The 26194-nt window shown below is 37.7% G+C and overlaps 2 protein-coding genes across 2 annotated transcripts; both read left to right on the top strand.

Annotated features, from left to right (window-relative positions):
• Positions 1 to 9979: 9979 nt before the first annotated feature.
• LOC113118077 (B-cell receptor CD22-like) lies at positions 9980 to 19979 on the top strand. Its single transcript, XM_026287005.1, has 11 exons — positions 9980 to 10091; positions 10393 to 10737; positions 10838 to 11086; positions 11175 to 11426; positions 11520 to 11774; positions 11868 to 12110; positions 12188 to 12284; positions 12459 to 12501; positions 19551 to 19622; positions 19695 to 19749; positions 19889 to 19979. Exons 1-10 carry the CDS (start codon positions 10031 to 10033, stop codon positions 19725 to 19727), a joined length of 1650 nt encoding a protein of 549 aa, XP_026142790.1. The 5' UTR covers positions 9980 to 10030; the 3' UTR covers positions 19728 to 19749; positions 19889 to 19979.
• A 4583-nt stretch (positions 19980 to 24562) lies between these two features.
• LOC113108781 (uncharacterized) lies at positions 24563 to 25651 on the top strand. Its single transcript, XM_026272099.1, has 3 exons — positions 24563 to 24655; positions 24946 to 25290; positions 25389 to 25651. The coding sequence occupies exons 1-3, from the start codon at positions 24595 to 24597 to the stop codon at positions 25649 to 25651; spliced, it is 669 nt and encodes a 222-aa protein (XP_026127884.1). The 5' UTR covers positions 24563 to 24594.
• Positions 25652 to 26194: the final 543 nt, after the last annotated feature.

The following is a 26194-nucleotide window of genomic DNA, read 5'->3' as shown; positions in this document are numbered from 1 at the left end:
TTGGTGATTGATTCTGAACTGATTCTGTGCTAGTGTTATGAACGCAGGTAAACCGAAGGCTTGCAATCATCGCCAATGACGTCATTATGTCGAGCGCAAAAGAACCAGTGAACTGTTTTCTTCAACCGGTTTATTGAATCAAACTGTCAGAAAGAACTACTGGTGATCCGAACACCGATGCAACCGGTTCTTCACTCGTGAACGAGTCATTATCTGGCTCGGCTCTGTGTTCATCTCTCTCTTCACAGCAGTTCAGTCAGCACGCGCAGTCTTCTTAATCACTTGATTCGCTCAATGATGTGCCAGCTTCATCAAACTTGCCATCTACAGTTCTGGCAGTGGTAATGTGGGTTTGTAATGGAATGATTCGTAATTTTTATAATTGTAACGACTAACGATGCAGCACATCAAAAAATATCGGTGTAAAAGTATTAAACTCATCGAAAATATGTACTGAAGTAAAAGTGGAAGTAGGGGGAAAAATAATACTCTAGTAAAGTACAGATACCGCATTTTAGTACTTAAGTACAGTAGTGAAGTAGTTCTACTTCGTTACTATACATCTCTGGATGGATGTCCCTCCACGACCAGACCAGTTTATTGCACTGCATAAACATAAAACCATTAAAACAAGCTCTACTCTATACTACTCAAAATTCACGTTTGAATCATAATTGGCAAATTCTATGAGTCAGAAGCGCCAGACTGTCCTTGCAAAGTTTGAATTGCCCCCCTTTATTGAAACATACCGGTAATATAGCCTACTCTCATCATCATCGTCCTGCACACATTTGAATATTTTGGGTTGCACTGTTCTAGAACAGTGTTGAAATACAATGTAACCACTGATTCCTAGTTGTGTCCTCTTTTGGAAGCCCAAACAAAATAGTTTCAATTTCACAATTAAATACCCAGCATGTCCTTGACATTGCACCGGTGGCAAAAGAGAGAATAAAAGTTACACCTTTTTTCTTTGTGTGATCATTTGGGCTGTGTTATGTGTAGCGCGAGAGGGCAATAGAAATTATATGGGAAATTAAAATGCCCGATCAACATAGCCTGACTACGCCACCCTGAATCTTGCTCAGGGAGAGTTAAGTTAAATTATAGACACAGGTTAATTGTGTACATTATCAACAGAAGGAACAGAGACGTGTTTCTCAAATATAACAAAATCCACAATTTATTGACAAGACATGATATAGAAAATGACACACCCAATTATGGGCCTGAATTTTTAGTCAGGGCAATCACACTTGGAGTTGTAATGTTAAAATAGAGAACACCAACTTCAAGAAACAAAAACAAACCCAAAAGAAAAAAACTAACTAACAGACACTCGAGGAGGACTGACCGACCGTTGGCGTGAGCCCACACTATCACACCTGTGACATTCACCAGTACTCGTGCCTAAATAAAGAAAACACACACACACACACACACACACACACACACACACACACACACAAATAAATGTGCACAACACAGTGTACATGCAGCACCACAGGAGAGTATCCACCAAAGAGGCCACACCCGCGATCCTACCAGCACCCCTCAGTGATCCACTAAAACCAAAGAAAAAAAATAAAATAAAACAAATTAGCTGGTTCTCGGAGTAAAACTCATGCTCAGAAAACTGACCATACTAGCCCTGGTGCGGACTAAAAACAGTAGCAATACCCAACCTTACTAGACATGTCACAATATAAAATAACATTAATAAACAGATCTTAACCAACCAAACAAACAAAAGAAACAGTTTACATATCCCAAAAAGGCAAAACAAGGGGGAGAAAAGACAGCAATGGCATTCCAGAACTGGAAATCCTAAGGAGAACAAAATAAACAAAATGTTACATCAAATAAATATCAGATCAAATAAACATCAACTACACAAATATTGCCACTCCCCCAGCCGAATCACTCCAAACACACATAAAACCCTACCGATGCTCTAAAAGGGTTGAACAGTATCACTTTCAATGGTCACTAACGTACGTCCACCAGCCCCACGACCATCAGGTTAAAAGCAGGTTACAACCTTTAAACTAAAGTCATTCTGACCTACCTCTCACTCAAAATCAGCACCTATACACAAGCATTAAGGGAAACAGCCTACAAACAACGCTAACAGAAATCCCCTAAAAAATATTACTATGTGCACGTCACTTCAGGGGCAATAAATACAAAATGAGTGAAAGTATCAACAATGATTACCTTTGAAGTCTCAACCAGCAAGCAAAGCCTGTAGCCCATGCAAACAACTGCTCCTCCGGTCTTATAAAGCACACGGTAATCTAATCACGTGCACAACTCCGTCCCCTGAAGAAACGCTCTTAAATGGGCCATACCACTTTTCCCTTGCTACATATGCAAATCTTCCCAAACAGTGATGTAGACATGTGGGGGCGTGTTAGAACGAGACATTTTCCGAGAGAGTGGAACAGTATTAACTATAATACAGAATATATCTTTTGATTTGAATCTTCATGCACCAATAGCTTGAAAAACTCTAAAGAGAAAGGGCAATTTTAAATTGTATCATATGACCCCTTTAAAAAAAAAAAAAAAAAAAAAAAAAAAATTTGCATGTTTCGTCAAGAGAGACTCCTGACAAAAACTTGTCAAGAGAAATGATTTGTCAAAGCATTTAGTAGAAATTTATCTTGGGGTACATGTTGCAATGCATGCAATATCTTTTCCTAATTTACCTAATTGAGTGAATAAGGATGTGTTTCATATCACACGGATCATTGTATTAGTATGTTTGTTTGAAACAGCACATTATAGTGAAGGTCCAACTCATGATCAAACACACAAATCTCTTTTAGCTTCTATTAGAAAGTGTAGAAATGTCTCATTTACCGAGAACAATGCAGATGACTTGAAGTTTTCTTCAAACTCTTAAAGTCAATTTCCGTCATTCAGATATATAAATAAGACTGGTGTTGGACTGGTACTTTATCTTTAGTGTGAGTGACTACAAGTCTAACTATAGCTTCTGCTGGTTACGTCAAGGAACTGAAACCTCTGCTTAACCATCTCCTTTCTACTCAGACGTGGACACATACAAGCACTGAATAAACTCTAACCTAATAATGTTTAATGTTGCAACATCTCAATTGATTTAATTTAAATCTGAAATTTTATATCAGATACAAATAAGGTTACACCAACAAAAACTAATTTAAGGGTTACATCCACATGATACCGATTTTAATTGTGTGAATTAACCCCCCCCCACCCACACACACACACACCCACACACACATCTTAAATATACATGAAAAAAAAAAAAAAAAAAAAAAAAACCTTTCCTGATCTGCTGGTCATGTGTGTGTGTAACAGGAAACATCTACACAGTCCCTGTCATGTTTTGCCTATTAATAGATTGACACAAAATATAACAACAGATATGTAGCAGTGGTGAATGGTGACTTTTTAAGCAGTATGTATATTGGTTCAGGACACAGCCAAAGAGGAATCGCAGCCCTGCTGAAAAAACAAACAAATACAACCTAAGCTGGTCTTAGCTGGTTTAAGCTGGAAGCTCAAGTTCAAGTTGAGCTTTATTGTCATTCCGCTACATGTGTGAACATACAGTGGAACAAAATGTCATGTCTCACAGGACCAGGGTGCTACATACATACCAGGGCCGGCCCGCAGCATAGGCGGTATAGGCAAATGAATGGGCGCCAGAATGAGTGAACCAGTGAATTTTTTTTTTTGTTTGTTTGTTTGTTTTGTTTTGTTTTTTTTTTTACATTTTTTTTTTTTTAATAATAGGCTACTATTTAAAAAACACTAATTCGAAATACTACCAAATAAAGCAAAAAAAAAAAAAAAAAATCGAGTCCTTGAAGTGCGTCAGAAACAGAGCGCGCGCATGATCAGTTGTTGGTATTTTGTTGTGTAGCGTGCCCGACGCCGCATCCAATGTAGACAGCACTGCTTTTGATAACACACAGCTCGTAGAAACGGGCCTGGCAGCTCGCGCCAGTTCTAGACACGGTGAAAGTTTCCTGATTGTGACGGAAGGCCGAATTTACATGACACATTATATGTGAGCATAGTCTGCGATAGATACAGTGCCAAAAAGAAGAGAAGAGGATAAAGACAGAGGTAAAGAGATGTAGTGAAAGAACAATTTATTGCATAGGAGTAAGATACTATAATTTCATGGCAGTTATTTTTACCTTAAACTTAATGTTAGCAGTTGTTCTGAGTTCTGAGTCCCCAGACTGTGATTTTGTACAATCATGTCAGTTTTAAGACGCATTTTTTATTATCACTTTTTTAGTAATGTTTTACTCTACAGTTGTGCAGTTTTGGGGGGATACAGTACAGGCCAAAAGTTTGGAAACATTACTATTTTTAATGTTTTTGAAAGAAGTTCCTTCTGCTCATCAAGCCTGCATTTATTTGATCAAAAATACAGAAAAAATGTAATATTGTGATATATTATTACAATTTAAAATAATTTGTTTTCAATTTATTATACTTTAAATTATCATTTATTTCTGTGATGCAAAGCTGAATTTTCAGCATCATTACTCCATTCTTCAGAGTCACATGTGACATCCAGTCTATCACATGATCCTTTAGAAATCATTCTAATATGATGATTTATTATGAGTGTTGGAAACTGCTGTAATGTGTGTGTGTGTGTGTGTTATATATATATATATATATTAGTGGTGGGCCGTTATCGCCGTTAACGTGCTGCGTTAAACGCGAGACTCTTATCGGGCGATAAAAAAAATATCGCCGTTAATCTATTCTCAAAGTTGGGTTGGGAGCTGGGTCTATACTAAGCAAGCTATGATGACTTTCACCTTGATATTTTATATAACCGACTGGCTGAGGACAGCCTAAAAAGATGCTCAGGACAGTTGACGAGCCACTGCTGTGCATCGTCACGAAAGCTTATCTTTTTCACGTGTTGTTAAGCTGTACCGCTTCTCGATTTAAACATTAAATCATCCAAACACAAGACGCGGAAAAGCTGAACAGAGCAGCTGGTTACTCGCGCACTGTTTTCGGTGCGCACCAGAGAGAGAGCCGAACGAACAAATACAAATCGCAGTTTGAACAAACAAAAAGATGTGAAAGAGCCCAATTCAGTACCGCGGTGTTCTGGTATTCAGGACTCGCGCAGAGAAAGGCGTCTCAAAACACATGAACATCGAATTTGTTTATTTTTGCTCTTGTGCCGACAAATACATACAAAATATATCAAAATATCCACCTTGGAAATTATGCTTGAAAAAACTGTCAGTTATTTCTCAAGTGAAAGTAAACAGTTGATGAAAAAATGGGATGTGTATTGTATTGGATGCGTTCATCGACTCTTAAAGTGACCGCGCCTAATTTAGCTACTGGCTGCTGTAATGTTAATCCAAGAAAATGAAAATCACTCACTGCTCTTGACTGAATTTCTTTGTAGTTTTAACAGTCAAACCAAAAATTATTCAGAAACCAGATATAATTTTTGATATATATAGCAAAACTGTAATAATGTAAGAAATGTTGAAGGTGTTGAATAAATGTAGGTTTGATTGTATATTTCATTTTTACATTGATGACTATCCAGTGCTATTATTTGGTTCCTTGACACCTACAAATTAAAAAAAAAAAAAAAAAAAAAAAAAAAAACGTAAACATTGGTGTGAAACAGGAGATTTGTTGTTTGCTCCTTGTGCAATGTGGAATTAGTTTACAGCTTTTTCAAGCACTTTTTGCTAGCTTGATAAACCCCTTCTCAAAGACTTACTGTTTGTCAATTTTATTTGGGTAACACACATATTCTGAATGGCTTCGGCTGAATTCGAATGAGCCATTTTAATCTAGATTAATTTCAAGATCACAGTGGAATTAATCTAGATTTAAAAAAAAAAATCTATGCCCACCTCTAATATATATATATATGCTAAATCATGAACACAATGACAGGGTGAAGTGGGCTGTGATGCATGGGGCGCCAGGTAAAACCTTGCCTAGGCAGCAAATTGGTCAGGGCCGGCCCTGATAAATACAGACATACAACAATGAAGTGAAACAGTATAAACCTATACAAAACTAACTTACTGACAGATTCTGACTATAAATATACTATATATAAATGTTTACCTATACATAAACTAAATATGGTGAGATATGAGATGGTCCATGTTTCAGGAGGTATGGGTTTTGTGTGGGGTTTCAGTGGAGGGCAGGGTGATTTGAGTTCAGGACTCTCACAGCCTGGGGGATATAGCTGTTGAGCAGTCTGGCGGAGGGGTCTCTGATGCTCCTGCAGCATCTTCCTGATGGTAGGAGCTGGAAAAGACTGTGTGAAGGATGGGTGGTGTCCTTCACGATAAGAAGTTCACGCTGGGAAGTTGCTGGTTTTAGCTGGTCTCCCAGCCAGCCTGATCAGCAAAACCACTCTAAATCAAGTCTGCTGACCAGCTATGACCAGGCTGGCCGGCCAGCTAAAACCAGCAAACCAGCTTAGGCTTTTTCATCAGATTAAATTTAGATTAATCATATTAAAGCACTGTTTATAAGCGCAGCACTACTTTGTTTACAGTGGTAACCAAGGTAATGCTATGTGCAGCTGTTTCATGAGTGCCACCTGCTGTCAGAGATTTAATTAGCATTTTTAGCATAATTTCACAAAGCTCAAGTCAGACCACTCTGTTTGCCTTAACTTTTTGAGTGGTACGGCCCCACATATGGAATCCTTATTTCCGTGCCCCTGGGAGTACGGTGTGAACTTTCGGTGACTTCACATAACTGTCAAATTCAAACTGCGTTTTTGCGCGTTGGCTGTCGCTGAGCCAGAGAGAGATGTGCACTGCTCTTGTCATATTATCACAACTATGCAGTGTTCTTAACCACATAATGAGGGTGGGGTCGAGTGGGGTGGTTTTGGCGCAGTGGATAAGAAACATGACTTTGGTGTGAGAGACCTGTGTTTGAATCCACTGTGAGACACAATGTGTCCCTGAGCAAGACACTTAACCCCTAGTTGCTCCAGAGGCGACATATGTAGCAATTGTAAGTCGCTTTGGATAAAAGTGTCAGCAAAATGTAAAATGTAATGTAATTATCCATATTTTAGGTTTCAGACATTTAAATACACATAAATACTAGTAAAACAATGCATTTGGAGTTTGAAAAAATACATGCATGTGTCTATGGAAATAACAATAACAATCCATTCGAAATTTAATTAGCAGATGTTTTTACATATCATATAAACATAGTTTAAGTAACTATAAAGTTCACTCTATTCTTCACCCAGTTAATCCGCCACTTATTATATATGCAGCATCTTTGTTTGGACTTTGATTAAAATGCAGTGGTTCCCTTTAATTACAAATGGCTACAGTTTGTTTCTTTTTAAAGCCAATTCAGCTTGTTTGTACCTGGTATTACCAACATTATTGGGTTCAAATGTGTGTGTGTGTTAAATGACACTTTTACGTGTGCTGTCCAATGGGGCAGATTCTCATGGTAGTGGTGGGCAGTTTGGACCCAAAAATTGCCAGACCTGATTATTTTTACCCAGTGCAGCCCTTGATGTAGGCCCTAACATGTCAGATGTTTGTATTTGAAGACATTGGGTACTTTTCACTTTTGTATTTAGTATGTGTCATGAAAGTCTAGCTTACATGCCATATGCATGTGTTTATTCCTGGCTTTAAATCTGCAAAATAAACTTGGAAATAAACAGAATGTTTCTTGTAATTTTCTTTATTTTTTCGTAAAACTATTAAAGAGAGAGATAATATTTTTGAATGTAGTATTTTACATTAGTAGCTGTAAAAATAATATAAAAAGTAAAATAAACAAAGGCAGGAAATGAGGAGGAAATGATGCAGCTCTGGTTATAAATGAGGCTGGTGAACCTTCCTTATGTCTCATGTATCATTACCTTTCAGCTGATGAGGTGTCCTGCGCTAAGGTAAGGATGGTATTTTTTCTTATCAAGGTTGATTATTAATGTTACTAGACTGAAAAAAATGGTGTAGGGTTTCCTTTGAAACTATTTTCACTGATAAGTTGCTAGTATATTTCCAGTGGCGGAGCCAGGGTGTTTTCATAGAGGTGGAAGGGAGGGGCCAGCAAACCAGTCTGGAGTGGAACAGAAATTCAATATTTAATTAATTTACAATTAGTTTCTACTTAATTGTAGTTGAGATATTTGTGAATTATTGTATCAAGTAATACTGAGTGAATATGACAATCTTTGTATTATTCCACACCTCCAGGTATTTAAATAAAGGGGCTCACTATAGCTTTATTGCTCAGTCAGCTTGGTTCTGGTTCTCAAAACCCACAAAGGCTTGTTCTACTACACTGCTTACTCGTGGATGACACATGCAGATAGTGATAAGAATGTGAAAAGTCAACAGCACATAAATGCCAGAATGTAAAATAAGTCATGTATGTATTAAATGCTTTAATTTCATTTGTACTTTTCAAATGAATGGAGAAAAATATGGTGCATATTTTCTAGTATAATTGCACTGTGCTTACATTTACTTTTTTTTTTTACGTTTCCTACATTAAATTATGAAAAAAAAAAAAAAAAAAAGAAATCAGCTTCCGCCTTATATTTTGATCTGGAATTGCAGAATATATACTTACTACATGTATTTGAGAGATGTTCTGAAATGCAACGCATACACACGTGCATGCAGTTTGCAGCAATAATCACCTTTTTGGTAATTTCATAACTTAAAGGGATACTACACCCCAAAATGAAAATTGTGTTATTAATCACTTATCCCCATGTCAGCAGCATACGGTGATATGGAGAGACACAGAGGAGACTGTTGACAAAGGAATTGTTGAATTAAGTAGTTATTTACAGTTTGTTTGTTTTTTTCTTAACTTATAAAAAGTGTCCTGTCACTTTATATAACCCAGATTAAAGATCCACATCTGATGGCAGATGGAGTATTCTGACAACGACTTTCATACCTTTTCTGGACCTTGACACTGTTATTTACTTGGCACTCTATAGGACAGTCTCAAGCCTCTAGGTTTTCATCCAAAATATCTTAAATTGCGTTCCGAAGGCAAACTGAGCTTTTACAGGTTTGGAACAACATGAAGGTAAGTGGTTAATTACACAATTTTCATTTCGGGCTGAAGTAACCCTTTACCTGACAACAGAACTATGTTGTATGCTCATAGTTTATTGTGTGCTTATGTAAGAGGGGCTGTAGACCATAGGAGGAAACTTCCGTCTCTTAAAATTGGGTCCGTCGAAAAAATGCAGGCATACACATAAACTGAAACTTTATTGCCTTTTATTAGACAGAGCTCAGGAATTAATTTTAACTCACCGCTTGCACCACAGGCTTTTTCTTCCCGACACACTCCCCTGTGAATGCCACTTTTCACATCACAACCACTGCGCATGTCTTCGAGCCAACCTGTCCGTCACGTTACATGCATAAACCAATCAGATTATCCTATTTGTATAACAATTTACACATAATATAATATAAAAATAAATCTCACACTTATTTATGATGACGCAATCAGAGAGTGGGCCGCATATTTGCGTACTGTTGAAGAGTGTGTGTTGTGAGCACAGTAAGATGGTGGACAGGACAGCAAAGTTTGTTTTACTGACATACAGCCTAACAACATCTCATCACACCACAGTTCACTGTTGTTCTTCTGAAGCTCAGTTGGCTGCTGAACTTTATCCACGCTCATTTGACACACGCCTGGCGCTGAGGCGAAGTGCACGTCTGAAAAGTCTCCTGTTTGATGTGGATGCTAAGAAATACTCCAGGTTCTGCATCTTAATACATGCATTTCTCATCAAGAAAAAGAGCAGGATGGCCAAGCTAGCTCAGTTGTGCCCACCCCCTGGCTCCGCCCCTGTTTATTTCACAAATAATTATAAAGAACATGAAAATCTGAAGTAGAAAGAATGAAAAGTATTTTTCTTGTAAAATATCCATCTCACAGTTTCATCTCAATCATGCTGTGATGTTGTAATTGCTGTGTTGTAGTTGTTGCTATGGTGATGTCAGTCAGAATGGCTCCTCCTCTTCCTGTGATCTTTCTCCTCATGATTCACAGTGAGTTTTCAGACACTTGTATGTGCTTTTATTTCTGTCAGTCTGTAATAGTACAGCATGCTGTTCATGCCTCAAGAGTGTTTAACATGTTAATTTAGTTACATTGACTATATTTTAACAAAGGAATGACAAAAGATATTTTCTAATACCTGCATGAAGTCCCACATGAAGTGTGTCTTTGTTATGTCTATCCAGTGATTTCCTTATTAATGTAATGCCAAAATTATATTAATGTTGTTTTACTTAACAAATATTGATAATAATTGTAGTATTTGTTTAAATAAAACAAAACTCATGTCAGATGTTTTCAGTGAAGGTTGGGGTGTGAGTTACAGTCCTTCACACATCTGTTCACTAAAGACCTCATCAGTGATAATGAGCTGCACTTATACATACCCTACTGGACATAAGATTGAGAAAGTGTTCTGGACCAAAAACCCTGTAAAGGGTAAAGAGACTCCAGATCTGTCTGTGGATCCTGAATACAGTCAGAGGCTTCAGTATCTGGGAGACAAACAGCAGAACTGCACCATCAGACTGAGTCATGTGACACAGAAGGACCAACACATGTACTGTTTCAGATTCATCACTGATAAACCTAATGCCACATGGCTTGGTGAACCAGGAGTGAATCTCACTGTCACAGGTGACTTTCATGAGGCTGAGCTCTTCTTCTGTGCATTATGTTGAATAATAATCAGTGTATGACAGCAGCACACTAGATATAATGTGTGTGTTGTGTTCAGATCTTCAGGTGGAGGCTCCTGAGAGAGTGACAGAGGGTCATAATGTCCGTCTGACATGTAAAAGCAGCTGCACTCTGACTGACAGAGCAACATTCATCTGGTACAGAAACTCACAGCAATTAACTGAGAGAAGAGACAGAAACAATCAACTCCTGCTGCAGTCAGTCAGAAGAGAGGATGCAGGCAGATACAGCTGTGCTCTACATGGACACACTTACATCTCTCCTGCTGCTCAGCTCAATGTCACCTGTGAGTACAGATTCATTAGTACTTTTTCAAAACCTGGAAATTGTGTTTGAATGGGATGATATAAGGACTGAATATGTATCCTTTATAGATCCACCAAAAAATGTCTCAGTGTCCATCAGTCCATCTGTAATATTGGAGGGAGATTCAGTGACTCTGAACTGCAGCAGTGATTCAAACCCTCCTGCAGAAATCAGCTGGTTTAAAGGAGGAATGTTTGTAGGATCTGGAAGAATCTACAGCATCTCAAAGATCAGCTCTGATCACAGTGAAGAATACAAGTGTAGATCCAGCAATGAACATGGAGAGAAATACTCTGATGCTGTGATGCTGAATGTGATGTGTGAGTGAATACTGGTGCAAGAACTGACAATAGTTCTCTAGTTCCAGTGTGTTTTGTAATTATTGATGATATGTTTAATTATTTCTATTTCAGATGCTCCAAGAAATGTAGTGGTGTCTATAAGTGGATCAGGTGTAATATTGGAGGGAGATTCAGTGACTCTGATCTGCAGCAGTGATTCAAACCCTCCTGCAGAAATCAGCTGGTTTAAAGGAAGAATGTTTGTAGGATCTGGAGGAATCTACAGCATCTCAAACATCAGATCTGATCACAGTGAAGAATACAAGTGCAAGTCCAAAAATAAACATGGAGAGAAATACTCTGTTGCTGTGACTTTAAACGTCACGTGTGAGTCAATCATCATCTGCACACTGTTCACATACAAATTCAAAAAATTGGAATATTTTTTTCTTGTGAATGTTAATATTTTATGTATTTCAGATCCTCCCAGGAACGTCTCAGTGTCTATAACTGGATCAGGTGTAATAGTGGAGGGAGATTCAGTGACTCTGATCTGCAGCAGTGATTCAAACCCTCCTGCTCTGAACTTCAGCTGGTTTAAGGAGAATCAAAGCTCAGCTGTTGGATCTGGACAGAGTTTCAGTGCACTACAGAGTGGACGCTTCTACTGTGAGGCTCACAATCAACATGGATCTCAGAGATCAGACGCTGTTACTGTCACAGGTGAAGCTTTTATTAACACACTCCTGATCTTCACATCATTCATCAGTTTGTTAATTATGATGATCTTCATCTTTCAGTTCATCATGGAGCTGGTAGGAATATGATTGTGATCGCAGCAACATCTGGAGGATTATTCATCACCATCATCATCATCATCATCATATGGTTTATAATGTGAGTTCAATTATAAACTAAATTGACTTCATAAATGCACTTTTATATTGTATAAGTTAATTTTGTGTAACAGAAATAAATGGATCAGCTGTGTGTGAATAGTAATCTTTCAACATTCATATGTTCTATTCATTTAATGTTGTTGTCTTTATGTTGTTAACGTGATTTTAACAGGAAACAAAGGTGTGTTAAAACTGAAGATAACAGAGTGAAACAGGTAAAACACTCAAACACAACTTCACAGAAGTAGAAAATCAATCGATCAGCTGTTATGTGTTTCAGACTGTAACTGTACAGAATAATGACAAAATAAAAGTATTTTATCAACACAATCCAGCAGAAAAACCTTTAAAAACTGTATCTACTGCATCCTCAGGTGATGTGACAAGTGTATATTTTTATTTTTTAAAGGGTTAGTTCACCCAAATATCAAAATGATGTCATAAGTAATAACTCACTCTCATGTCGCTCCAAACCCGTGAGACCTCCGTTTATCTTCAGAACACAGTTTAAGATATTTTAGATTTAGTCAGAGAGCTCTCAGTCCCAGTGGTGGACAGTAATGGAGTAGTTTTACTTCGTTACTGTACTTAAGTACATTTTTCAAGTATCTGTACTTTACTGGAATAGTTTTATTTTCGAGTAACTTTTACTTTTACTTCACTACATTCCAAAGCATAAAATCGTACTTTTAACTTCACTACATTTCATAAAACATATCGTTACTCCCTATAATATATCACGTGCTGCGACAGGCAGAAGCTGTGTCTGATTCATTATGAACGAACTGAGTCTTTTCAAAATAAACGTTTAAATCGGATCGCGAATCGCACCAAATGATTCGTTTACGAATTAGAATGATCCGATTGCAGCTGTCTATGGATTGCAGCTGTTCCTGGTGTCGACCACTCACTGATTCAAATGAACCGTTTAGTGCGAGTCACCAGGAGTAAGAACCGGGAGATCTTGTGAGCGCGCGTGCATCTGATGTTGCTAAAAGTAAGTTATTAATGTCAACATTTTTGATTAATTGGATTAAACATTAAAATAACACAGATTAAATACAATAACTCATGCACGTTCAAATTCCCCGCTGCCATAATGTTAACAGTTTTAATAAAATGCTACCATCCATGTCCTATGTGACGTCTGTTTTTATATTGTTTATCAACAGTTACGTTATATATATGTATATTGTTTGGATTAACTAGACGAGCAGACAGACATGAATGTTTATTCATAACTGTACTGAAAATAAGTAAATATTATTAGCTGATGCTAACTGTCTAGCTAACAAGCTTGCTGGTGCTAATTTGAGGTAATTTTTTATAAATAATGTCCAATATTTTTATTCAACCACCTATATATATATATATATATATATATATATATATATATATATATATATATATTATATCTGGGGAGAAAAGAAAGGATGTGATGTTCAGAACATGGTAACTACAGTGATTTTCAAAGTAGGAAGAGATGCACCCCATTTGGCCAGGGGTGTTTTTAAACCACAGGCAAGGTTTGAGACGGAAAAAAATCATTATGAAAATATAATTATATTTTCCTTAAAATGTTCTTCCTAACTTCAGGCCTTATTATCATGTCACATATAACTGTGATGTTCTGTAAAACAACAAACTTTAAAACACTTTTTTCTTCCTGGTGAAGATCAGATGGTCATCTCTGTTTTCTCTCAGGTACATCACAGTGTAAGCTTCACAGTGAACATTACTCTCGTCAACATAGTCCATATCAACAACAAAAATATATCTTGACTCCATATAGTGGTTATTTTGGAAAAAATCCCAGGTATTTTGAGCAGTGGGATTATAAAAAAGATATGTGCTAATATAAAATTAAATTTAAGTAGCCTATATAAAATTGCAAACATCTATCTTTCAGTATTTTTTTACTTAACCCTCCCGTTACCCTCAAATCTGATGACATCTGTTGTAATCTAAACCTCTTTTAATAATGTCTGTGCCTTTTAAGTTGACATACACCCACCACCCCCTCCCCACCCCTTAAACATCCAGAATACCCATTGGACGACTATGGACACATTTAACAAATCACCATAAATTCTTACGATTTATTTTATCAAGGATAGTAACACGAGTTATCTTTGGGGTCAATTTGACCCCGGGAAAAACAAACACAATTTCAAACATTTTGAAGGATTTTTTTTTTTTTTTTTTACATTTAAATATTTATATTTAAACAGAACATCATCACAATCAAAACATTAGTAAGGAACACATAACAGTCCTTTTTGTTATCAAGGATTGCAACATACATAATGTGTGGGGTCAATCTGACCCCAAGAAAAACATCCTAGGTTACGTATGTAACCATGGTTCCCCGAAGGCAATGAGACGCTGCGTACGAAACGCTATGGGAATGCCCTTCAGCATGACCAGCTCTGAATAGTATGTGAAATCAGTCTCAAGAATGGGTGTGACGTCATAGGCGGGTTACGTAGCGACCAGGAAGCTATAAAAGAACGTGAGGTGGAACAAGCGTCAGCTTCTAGGAATTAAATGAACTCTGGCAGTGTTGCCGGAAGTATGGCTTTGAGACGCAGCGTCTCATTCCCTTCGGGGGACCATGGTTACATACATAACCTGGGACGTTCCCCTTCAGGTACTCAAGCTGCGTCCGAAACGCTATGGAAACGTTAATGCCCACACCGCCAGACTTGCAAGTCCCTGCCTAGTGTGCATACAAAGAGCACAATTAAGGCAAGAGAAAGAAGAGCTGTGAGTGGCTCGCATATCTAAACCATAATATCTGATGAATGTGAGGGGCATGGACCGTCCAGCTGCATTGCAGATGTCCTGTATAGACACACCTGACAAGAAGGCCTTGGATGCTGCCATACTTCGGTGTCTGCCCACTGAATGGCCACCAAGAGGGGCGCAGTATTGAAGGATGATCTCAGCAACCTCGGTTGAGAGACCAAAAGCTACAAGATGTGCCCCCTCAGGGGCATATTGCATTTGCCCTTCCAGTGTCAGCATTCCAAAGGCTTGCTGTTGCTTCTCCTTTTGCCTTGTAGACTACTTTCAAAATGAGCAATCCAATGTAGGCTTTCAAGTCAGTTACATCGAAGTCTTTCCAACCATCCCCATACACACGCATACCCTCGAAGTCATTTCAAGTACATCCTTTTCAATTGATGGTGTGATGAAAACATGAAATGCTGATTTTATATCTTGGACATGACTGACAGCATATCTAGTGGGCCCTGGAACCATTTTGATGACATCAGCAGCAATAAGTCTACCCTGTTGTTCAGGTGGTGAGTGGGACCATGATAACTTTCCATTCTTGGAAGGTAATGGGTTTGTGGGTGGTTGAGAGACAACAGTAGGGTCAACATTAGGAGACTCATTCTCATCTGAGGAGGATGCCTCATAATCAGGGTCCTCAATACTATCATCGGTCTCAGACACATTCTCCTCTATGTCATTTTCACTGTCAAAAACCTGTGAAAAAATTTTATTGTCAGAAAATCTTTGCTTAGATGTAATTTTCAAATGAGAGAGATGGAGAACATAGAGAGCACACAGAAATGGCTTAGAATGCTTCTGTTCATGCTTTTATAATGTTTGCTCCGGCCCTTTGTTTGGTAAACCATGAAAATTAGGTTTTCCCCTCCCCACAGCACAGGAAATATCAAACTTCTCGCTAAAATTATGTTTTCCCCTTCCCCATGGCATGGGAAACATCAAAGTTCTCATGATAATTATGTCCCATGTCATGTGAACTACTTCAGATACGGTTATGTTAGGTTAGAGCCCTAAAAAAGAGTTTTTTTTTTTTTTTTAATAATATTGAATGTTAAATTATAATGAACATTATATAATTATAACATGTTATAGTGACCTTAAACCAATCAAAACAAATACGTGTAAAAATGTTATATTTTTCTTATGTTTTATACAGCTAAAAGAGCCTGGAGTACTCTTACTGGAGTATTATTTTATTATATGTATCTGTACTTTTACTCAGGTACTTGATTTGTGTACTTCGTCCACCACTGCTCAGTCCCTCCATTGAAGCTGTGTGTACGGTCTACTGTCCATGTCCAGAAAGGTAAGAAAAACATCCATGTGACATTAGAGGGTCAGTTAGATTTGTTGAATCATCGAAAATACATTTTGGTCCAAATATACCAAAAATTATTACTTTATTCATCATTGTCTTCTCTTCCGTGTCTGTTGTGAGCGCGTTCACAGCAGTTTAGTGATATCCAGTTTGCGAACGAATCACTCGTTGTAACCGGATCTTTTTGAACCAGTTCACCAAATTGAACTGAATCTTTTTAAACGGTTCGCGTCTCCAATACGCATTAATCAAAAAATGACTTAAGCTGTTAACTTTTTTAATGTGGCTGACACTCCCTCTGAGTTAAAGGTCCCATTTTTCTTGTTTTTTGAATACCTACTCACAAATAAACATCAAAAACAAAGCCGGCTGCAATGAATTTCTGTGCAAAAAAGCTTTTACTACAAACACTTCCACCCAAGAACATTGTTATCACACAAGAACATTTTGATAGAAAACAAAAAATATTTAAGGTAGATAAAATTCCGCTCCTACCCAATGACAGAGGCACGCAGGATTTTTTTTTTCCACTGGAGTACTCACGTAAAGGATGCGTGCTCAACTAACAACTAATATCATCACACTATAAAGGGTTGGTCTGCGCTGGGTGCGCCCCTCCCCCTATAACTGTTCTGTCTCACGGAGGAGCTCATTTGTGTGCATCTGTGTGAAACACGCATAGGAAAATAGAACGACAGAAAGAACTGCTCCCCTCCAGCCGCGACTCGGCTCCCATCGTTCATGTTTATGAGCTGTTCAAAAGAATCGGTTCGTTCGCGAACATCACAACTCTACTTATAATCACAGGAGCGTATTTACTGACGAGATGCGCATGAAAATTGAATTTGATTTATTTGCACAGCCCTAACATCTAGTTAACAACGATAAACAGCGTTGCCCTTTAAGTAATAAGTTACAGAAACTGTTAAACGCACCAACTTAAATAATAAAATACACTTACCGGTCGTGGTCCATAAACAACACCTTCTCCAGACAAAGAGGGAACTGCTTCATCTTTCAAGAATAATCTTTGTGCGAATCTGGCATTAAACTGATTGAGATTGAGGAAGTTGTCCTCAGCAAGCTGTCCTCAGCAAGCTGTCCTCAGCAAAATGTGCAGCACATAGTTTTACATGTGCATTATAATTTTCGAACCGAGTTAAACATAAATTGTAACCATTAATCTCCAAGCACAGCGTCCCTGGGAAGGCCAAACAAAGGTGAATGGACGCCAGGATGAAAATAACAGCATTTCAATGACATGGCGAACACAAACGCAGCTCTTCCTCTTCTCCGTCGGAGCGCAACAAGACCACGCCCCCCTATTTGTGTATTCATGTGGGCGGAGGTTAGTCAAAAAACGGTTTTAGTGACGTCATTACTGCAGGAACTAGAGGGATGTAGTCCAAACGGGTCATATTTTGTAGGCAAATTCTGTTAAATAAAATACCTCGTTTAGCATTGAACTTTGAGCTTTAGAATTTTACAGATATTATTTATACTCTAACAACAACATTACACACTAACTAAAGTTTAAAACATGGGATCACGAAGAACGGGACCTTTAAAACAAACCAATATCCCGGAGTAATTCATGTACTCAAACAGTACACTGACTGAACTGCTGTGAAGAGAGAACTGAAGATGAACACCGAGCCGAGCCAGATAATGACTCGTTCACGAGTCAAGAACCGGTTGCATCGGTTTTCGGATCACCAATAGTTATTTCGGACAGTTTGATTCAATAAACTGGTTGAAGAAAACGGTTCACGTGTTCATTTGCACTCGATGTAATGGCATCATTGGCGATGATTGCCCTTCATTCAAGCCTTCGGTTTACCTGGGCTCATAACATTAGCACAGAATCAGTTCAGAATCAATCACCAAAAGAATTAGTTCGGTTCAGACGCTCTGTGTGTCGTCTGCTTCACACTGAATCACACATGCGCAGTATCATCAGCTCCTCGGTTCTTGAATCGGACGCGTCTGACAGAAACGGTTCTTGACTCGTGAACGAATCAGTCTGTTATTCGTTATCTCGCTCGGCTCGGTGTTCATCTTCAGTTCCCTCTTCACATCAGTTCAGTCAGTGTACTGTTTGAGAAAATGAATTACTCCAGGATATTGGTTTGTTTAAACTCAGAGGGAGTGTCAGCCACATTAAAAAAGTTAACAGCTTAAGTCATTTGTGGATTAATGCGTATTGGAGATGCGAACCGTTTCAAACGATTCTGTTCAATTTGGTGAACTCGTTCAATAAGATCCGGTTACATCGAATGATTCGTTCGCAAACCGGATATCCAGACTGCTTTGTTTTGAACTCTCTCTCACAACAGACATGGAAGAGAAGATAATGTTGAATAAAGTCGTAGTTTTTGCTATTTTTGGACCAAAATGTATTTTCGATGCTTCAAAATTTTTTAACTGACCCTCTGATGTCACATGGACTACTTTGATTATGTTTTTCTTACTTTTCTGGACATGGACAGTATACTGTACACCAGGGATAGGCAACTCCGGTCCTGGAGGGCCACTATCCTGCAGAGTTTAGCTCCAACCCTAATTAAACACACCTGAACAAGGCAATCAATGTTTTCAGGATTACTAGATAGATACAGGCAGGTGAGTTTTTATGAGGGCTGAAGCTAAACTCTGCAGGATAGTGGCCCTCCATGACCGGAGTTGCTTATCCCTGCCGTAAACACAGCTTCAATGGAGGGACAGAGAGCTCTCGGACTAAATCTAAAATATATTAAACTGTGTTCCAAAGATAAACGGAGGTTTCACGGGTTTGGAACGACATGAGGGTGAGTTATTAATAACATAATTTTGATTTTTGGGTGAACTAACCCTTTGAATCATCTATTTAAATGTTTTTTTTTTTTTTTTTTTTACTTGTTGAACTGTTCTCATAACTTGAACACAAAACAAACATAAACCATGAGCAGCTGAGTCTGATTCAAAAATCAAATGACTCATGAGTCTGTTGTTTGAAAGAATCATTTAAAAGCCTGATGAGCTCATGATTAACTGATGTGAATCAGTCTGAAAGTTGATTTTCCCTTCTAAAAATATTCTATATTTAATATTGTGCTATACATTTTTGCTTATATTATATGTGCGTATTTTCTTCCTCTGTCTCTGTAGATCTCTGATCCTGACACATATACAGCTCTTGAGCTCAAGTCCACGACCTCTGACCTCTACGACACACTCACAGTAAGTGAGACGTCAAAGTTAGATCATCATCACAGATGATCACATGACCATCTCTCGCTCTCTTCCTCACAGACCGTTCGTCCCAGACCTCCTGAAGACTCTTGATCCTAAACATGAGAATCCATCAGTAAGTGTCTGATCTGCAGCTCCTCTCAAGATAATCCAGAAAACTCTCTCCAGTTCTAGTTTGATTGTTTTATCAAGCTTGTGGGAGGTTTATAATGTTGTTGATGAACTTCAGTCAATCGTTCTTTTTGTTTGTTCAGATCAACAGGAAGACGCTGCAGTGAGAGGCGGAGCACAGAGGAACCAATCCTTAGCTCTGTGGGTGGAGCCACATATGATTGACAGCTGTCATTAGTGAAGAGTCACTGAAGCATTTTATTAAATACATGATGTAACAGCGGAAAAAATGAAAGTTAAAAGCTGGTTGTGTAAATATATAATGTTACAATTAATTCAGCAGAACAAAACAAGTGATGTTCAGTGGTGAGATACAAGCTCACTGTTCTCTTATTTTACAGCATATTCATGCTTTAAATGGTAATTTATCAAGTATCAAATTCATCTTAAAATGTCTTTCTGCAGACTAATGATGTTAAGATTGTCCACATAATGTACAATTTTTTTTTTTCCGGTCTTTAAGGACTTTATCTTTATGTTTTTGGCTTGCCATCACGAGTCCACTCTCTTTCGTATCAGTTTCTGTTTATTACAAGCAAAAAATATTTAATTAGCTGGCTGCAATGTCATTAAATCTGACACGTTTTCTTTGAAGATGAAGGAAGATGAAGGTCCAGATGGTCAGTCAGTCCCTGCCTGAGCCCTTCATCACTTGAAGTCTACTGATTTATTTACATTTTGTAAATTACATTACACAAGTTTGATGCGGTGTTCTATATCAGCACTACTGCCGCTCCCTATATGCAGAGTACGCAGTTTACGTATGGGACCAACTCCCAGAGCTCGCGACCGCTCGCACCTCATGTTTGTGTGGAATGCTCATAATTGATGGACGGAAATACTGTAAAACCCGACAAGTAACTTAACTCAAACCGTTTGAGTAAACATATATCCTTAAAAACCTGACAAATTAGGTTTACTCAAACCGTTTGAGGAAACCGATTGCCTGGCTTAAACTATTTAAGTACTCTGAACTTAATTCAGTTGAGTTCACTGAAAGAAGATTTATATTGCAATTAAATAATTAAGTGATTAATTGAGTGATAATTGAGCATTAGTGATGAACACCTGCTGTTAACAAACAGAATTAATGAAGAAAAGAGAGAAAGGAACAACAACTGACCAGAGGTGGACATTCCAGGAGCCAGAAAGTAAAATTCCAGCCATATTTTTTTCCACCCATGAACTCAGCAGCTGATTTCATCAGAGGAGGAACCAAGTTATACCTTTCAAGTCACAAACGAGTCTTGAGTCACATCCCGAGTCCTCAAAGAGTAAAAAGTCAATGAGATAATTAAGTTACTAATTAAATGATAATTGTGCATTAATGATTTACACCTGGTATTATTGAGAATTACAGAGGATCAGATGTTGATTTTTTATTGGTTAAAATGATTCCACCATCATGGAGATCAATGTTTGGATTAGTTGTGCTCTTGACCCTTGATTGGTTGTGCTAGGTCTCTATCTGTAGCCCTATATGTGGTGTTGTAGAGACGAGAGATCAGTGGAATACAATAAACATATAGGCACAATGAGCTGGTGATTATATTGAGAATAATGTGTTTTTTCAGAAGTTTAGAGTTCAAACAATTGTCCCAGTGAAACTGCAGGACACAAAAATGGTACTTGGTGAAAATGGACTGAGGTGCCCATGAGAAAGACACCGAACCCCCAACTACTCCTGGGGTGCCGCAGCATAAATGATGAACACTGCTCCGGGTGTGTGTTCACGGTGTGTGTGTGCACTTTGAATGGGTCAAATGCAGAGCACGAATTTCGAGTATGGGTCACAATACTTGGCTGTTTGTCACTTCACTTTCAAATCCGCAAACTACTACCAGAGCTTACCATCTCCTGCTCCTGACATCAACACTAATGTGAATATGTGTGTTTCCGTCCAGAAATGTTGTTCACTTTTTGAGGGAGGGACACTGTAGTTTTTTTTTTTTTTTTTTGATTGCTAACCGAAAGTGGCCCACATAGCAACATTGTTTCGGCCCAGATCCGGCCCACATCTGTCACCCGTGGAAAGATGATCTGGCCCACATGCAGCGTGGAATGATGGCACTTGGGCGGACCGCTCCTGTTTGCCAGATTTGAGCCACAAGCAGGCCATAGCAATGCCACATGTCAGCCAAGAGTAAATAAATTAACCAGAACTGGACCTTATCTGAGCCACAAAATCTGTGTATATTAAATATTAAGTCATTTCAGCCTTAATAAGCTTGTTAACAAGCAGAATCACTGAAGGAAAGAAGAGATGAGCAGAAACACAAGAACTACAACTAACTTCAGCCACAACCTTAGATGAAATCAATTGAAGATAAAAGAAGACATTACATCTCTGGAGATCTCACCAGAGGAGGATTAAACAACTCCACAAACAGCTTTACCAGCTTCACTTATTACTAACCAGACTGACTTTATATCTGTTAGACATCTACACAAGTTTTTATTGATAATTAACAGAGGTTTAACTCTAATGTGTGTCACCATAACAGTGATTAGTGTTTCCATTAGTTGCACTCTTAACTCTTATTATATATTTTGTCTTTTTTTTTTGGCTGTTGTGACGGTGTGTTTGTTAAACACATTTATGACATCAAAGAAAGTTACAGTTGCTTTTTTATCTAACAATAGTTTCCTTAATATGTTCAAATCAAAATCCCTGTGTTTCTGCAGCATGAGATCCAGCAATATTACAACAATCAGGTAAAAGCCTTTAACAAGTATGAAAAGGTCAGTCTATGATGACACACACACAGACATCAACAATCAGCACATGAATCTCAACAATGGTGACAATCAAATGTACCTTGCAGCAATGCATGCTGGGTACTAGCATAGTACAAAACTCCCAGCATGCATTGCAGCTGAATTGTCCTATTTGTTTAATTCTAAATATCTGCTTATATATTTATATATATTTATGATGTTTTTGTTGTGACTTAGTAGCTTTTCAGTGAAGTTTTGAATTTATCATTTTATCTAAATATTTTTGATTGTCACCATTATTGAGATTCATGTGCTGATTGTTTATATCTGTGTTTGTTAAAATATATTAACTGATTGTTATAATACTGCTGGATCTCTTTTGGCAGAACCACAGGGTTTGTAATATGAACGTATCATTGGAACAACATAATAGTTAGATTTAAAAAAGACATCAGTGAACCAGTGTACTTCATGATGATTATAAAACCATCAACAGATAACAGCCGTCACTTGAAATCATGTAACTCTAGCTTTTTTTGAAGCTGCAAATGTGTTTAACAAACACACGGTCACAACAGCCAAAAAAAGACAAAATATATAATAAGAGTTAAGAGCCCAACTAATGGAAACACTAATCACTGTTATGGTGACACACATTAGAGTTAAACCTCTGTTAATTCTCAATAAAAAAAAAAAAAAACTTTTGTAGATGTCTAACAGAAATACAGTAATTCTGGTTAGTAACAGATGAGGGCCAGATCTGGGCAGACACAATGTTGCTATGTGGGAATGCAAATGACTTGAAGTTTTCTTCAAACTCTTAAAGTCCATTTCCGTCATTCAGATATATAAATAAGATTGGTGTTGGTTGGTACTTTATCTTTAGTGTGAGTGACTACAAGTCTATAGCTTCTGCTGGTTACGTCGAGGAACTGAAACCTCTGCTTGCCCATCTGCTTTCTACTCAGACATGGACACATGCAAGCACTGAATAAAATCTTAACCTGATAATATGTTGCAAAATTTCAATTGATTTGAATTAAATAAGAAATGTTATATTTGATCTAAATAAGATTACACAAACAAAAACATCTTAAATATGGAAAATCATAACAACAAAAAAAGCCACAAGCCATAACATGTTTGTAGATGTATTTCGACACACTGGAGACTTGCTGGTCAGATGTGTGTATGTGTAACAGAAAACCATAGCCACAGACATAAAGACAGACGCAAAGAGGAGAGAACAAACGCATCAGCAGAGAGAAGACTGTACAGGCAGATCAAGCGCTCTGTTTGTAATGCTGGAAATAATGGAAGAAATTTCAGAATATATATATATATATATATATATATATATATATATATATATATATATATATATATATATATATATATATATATATTTTTTTTTTTTTTTTTTTTTTTTTTTTTTTCAGTCCAGCCCTGAATGTCCCTCACATGTCAGTTTCAGATGTTTGTATTTTTAGACTTTGGGTACTTTTTCACTTTTGTGTTTAGTATGTGTCATGAAGGTCCAGCTTACATGTGATATGTATTTATTCCTGGCTTTCATTTACAATGTATGTATTTATGATCTATATATAAATCTTGGGGGGGGGGGGAGTTGCAAAGCTATAAAATATATATGTATTTAATGTTGTATTTTATGTTACTTGAGGTCAAAAAAAAAGAAAAGAAAGAAATTTAAAAAAAGACAAAGACAGGAAATGAGGAGGAAATGATGCAGCTCTGGTTATAAATGAGGCTTGTAAACCTTCCTTATGTCTCATTTATCATTTGCTTTCAGCTGATGAGGTGTCCTGCGCTAAGGTATGAACTATTTCTTATTAAGGTTGATTATTAATGTTACGAGACTGAATAAAACAGGGTAGAATTTCATGTGAAACAATTTTCACCCAGAACTTGCTGTATATTTCACAAATAATTACACAAAACATGGGAATCTGAGTTAGAAAGAATGAAAATAATTTTTCTTGTAAAATATCCATCTCACAGTTTCATCTCAATCATGCTGTGATGTTGTAATTGCTGTGTTGTAGTTGTTGCTATGGTGATGTCAGTCAGAATGGCTCCTCCTCTTCCTGTGATCTTTCTCCTCATGATTCACAGTGAGTTTTCAGACACTTGTATGTGCTTTTATTTTTGTCATTCTGTCTTAGTTTAGCATGTTGTTGATGGCTCAAGAGTATTTATCATATTAATATAGTTCCATTAATTATATTAAAAAAAGGAATGACAAAATAAATTGTCATAATACCTGCATGAAGTCCCACATGAAGTGTGTCTTTGATATGTCTATCCAGTGATTTCCTTATTAATGTAATGCCAAAATTATATTAATGTTGTTTTACTTAACAAATATTGATATGTTTAAATAATAAAACAAAACTCATTTCAGATGTTTTCAGTGAAGGTTGGGGTGTGAGTTACAGTCCTTCACACATCTGTGCACTAAAGAACTCATCAGTGATAATGAGCTGCACTTATACATACCCTACTGGACATAAGATTGAGAAAGTGTTCTGGACCAAAAACCCTGTAAAGGGTGAAGAGTCTCCAGATCTGTCTGATGATCCTGAATACAGTCAGAGGCTTCAGTATCTGGGAGACAAACAGCAGAACTGCACCATCAGACTGAGTCATGTGACACAGAACGACCAACACATGTACTATTTCAGATTCATCACTGTTCGACCTAATATGAAATGGACTGGTGATCCAGGAGTGATTCTTACTGTCACAGGTGACTTTCATGAGGCTGAGCTCTTCTTCTGTGCATTATGTTGAATAATAATCAGTGTATGACAGCAGCACTAGATATAATGTCTGTGTTGTGTTCAGATCTTCAGGTGGAGGCTCCTGAGAGAGTGACAGAGGGTCATAATGTCAGTCTGACATGTAAAAGCAGCTGCACTCTGACTGACAGAGCAACATTCATCTGGTACAGAAACTCACAGCCATTAACTGAGAGAAGAGACAGAAACAATCAACTCCTGCTGCAGTCAGTCAGAAGAGAGGATGCAGGCAGATACAGCTGTGCTCTACATGGACACACTTACATCTCTCCTGCTGCTCAGCTCAATGTCTCCTGTGAGACTCATTAGTACTTTTTCAAAACCTGAATATTGTGTTTGAATGGGATGATATAAGGATTGAATATGTATCCTTTATAGATCCACCAAAAAATGTCTCAGTGTCCATCAGTCCATCTGTAATATTGGAGGGAGATTCAGTGACTCTGATCTGCAGCAGTGATGCAAACCCTCCTGCAGAAATCAGCTGGTTTAAAGGAGGAATGTTTGTAGGATCTGGAAGAATCTACAGCATCTCAAAGATCAGCTCTGATCACAGTGAAGAATACAAGTGCAAGTCCAGAAATAAACATGGAGAGAAATACTCTGATGCTGTGATGCTGAATGTGATGTGTAAGTGAATTCTGGTGCAATAACTGAAAATAGTTCTCTAGTTCCAGTGTGTTTTGTAATTATTGATGATATGTTTAATTATTTCTATTTCAGATGCTCCAAGAAATGTAGTGGTGTCTGTAAGTGGATCAGGTGTAATATTGGAGGGAGATTCAGTGACTCTGAACTGCAGCAGTGATTCAAACCCTCCTGCAGAAATCAGCTGGTTTAAAGGAAGAATGT

Source organism: Carassius auratus, chromosome 1 (assembly GCF_003368295.1).
Source record: "Carassius auratus strain Wakin chromosome 1, ASM336829v1, whole genome shotgun sequence".
Classification (NCBI taxonomy): Eukaryota; Metazoa; Chordata; class Actinopteri; order Cypriniformes; family Cyprinidae; genus Carassius; species Carassius auratus.
This window is presented reverse-complemented; position numbering and strand designations above follow the sequence as displayed.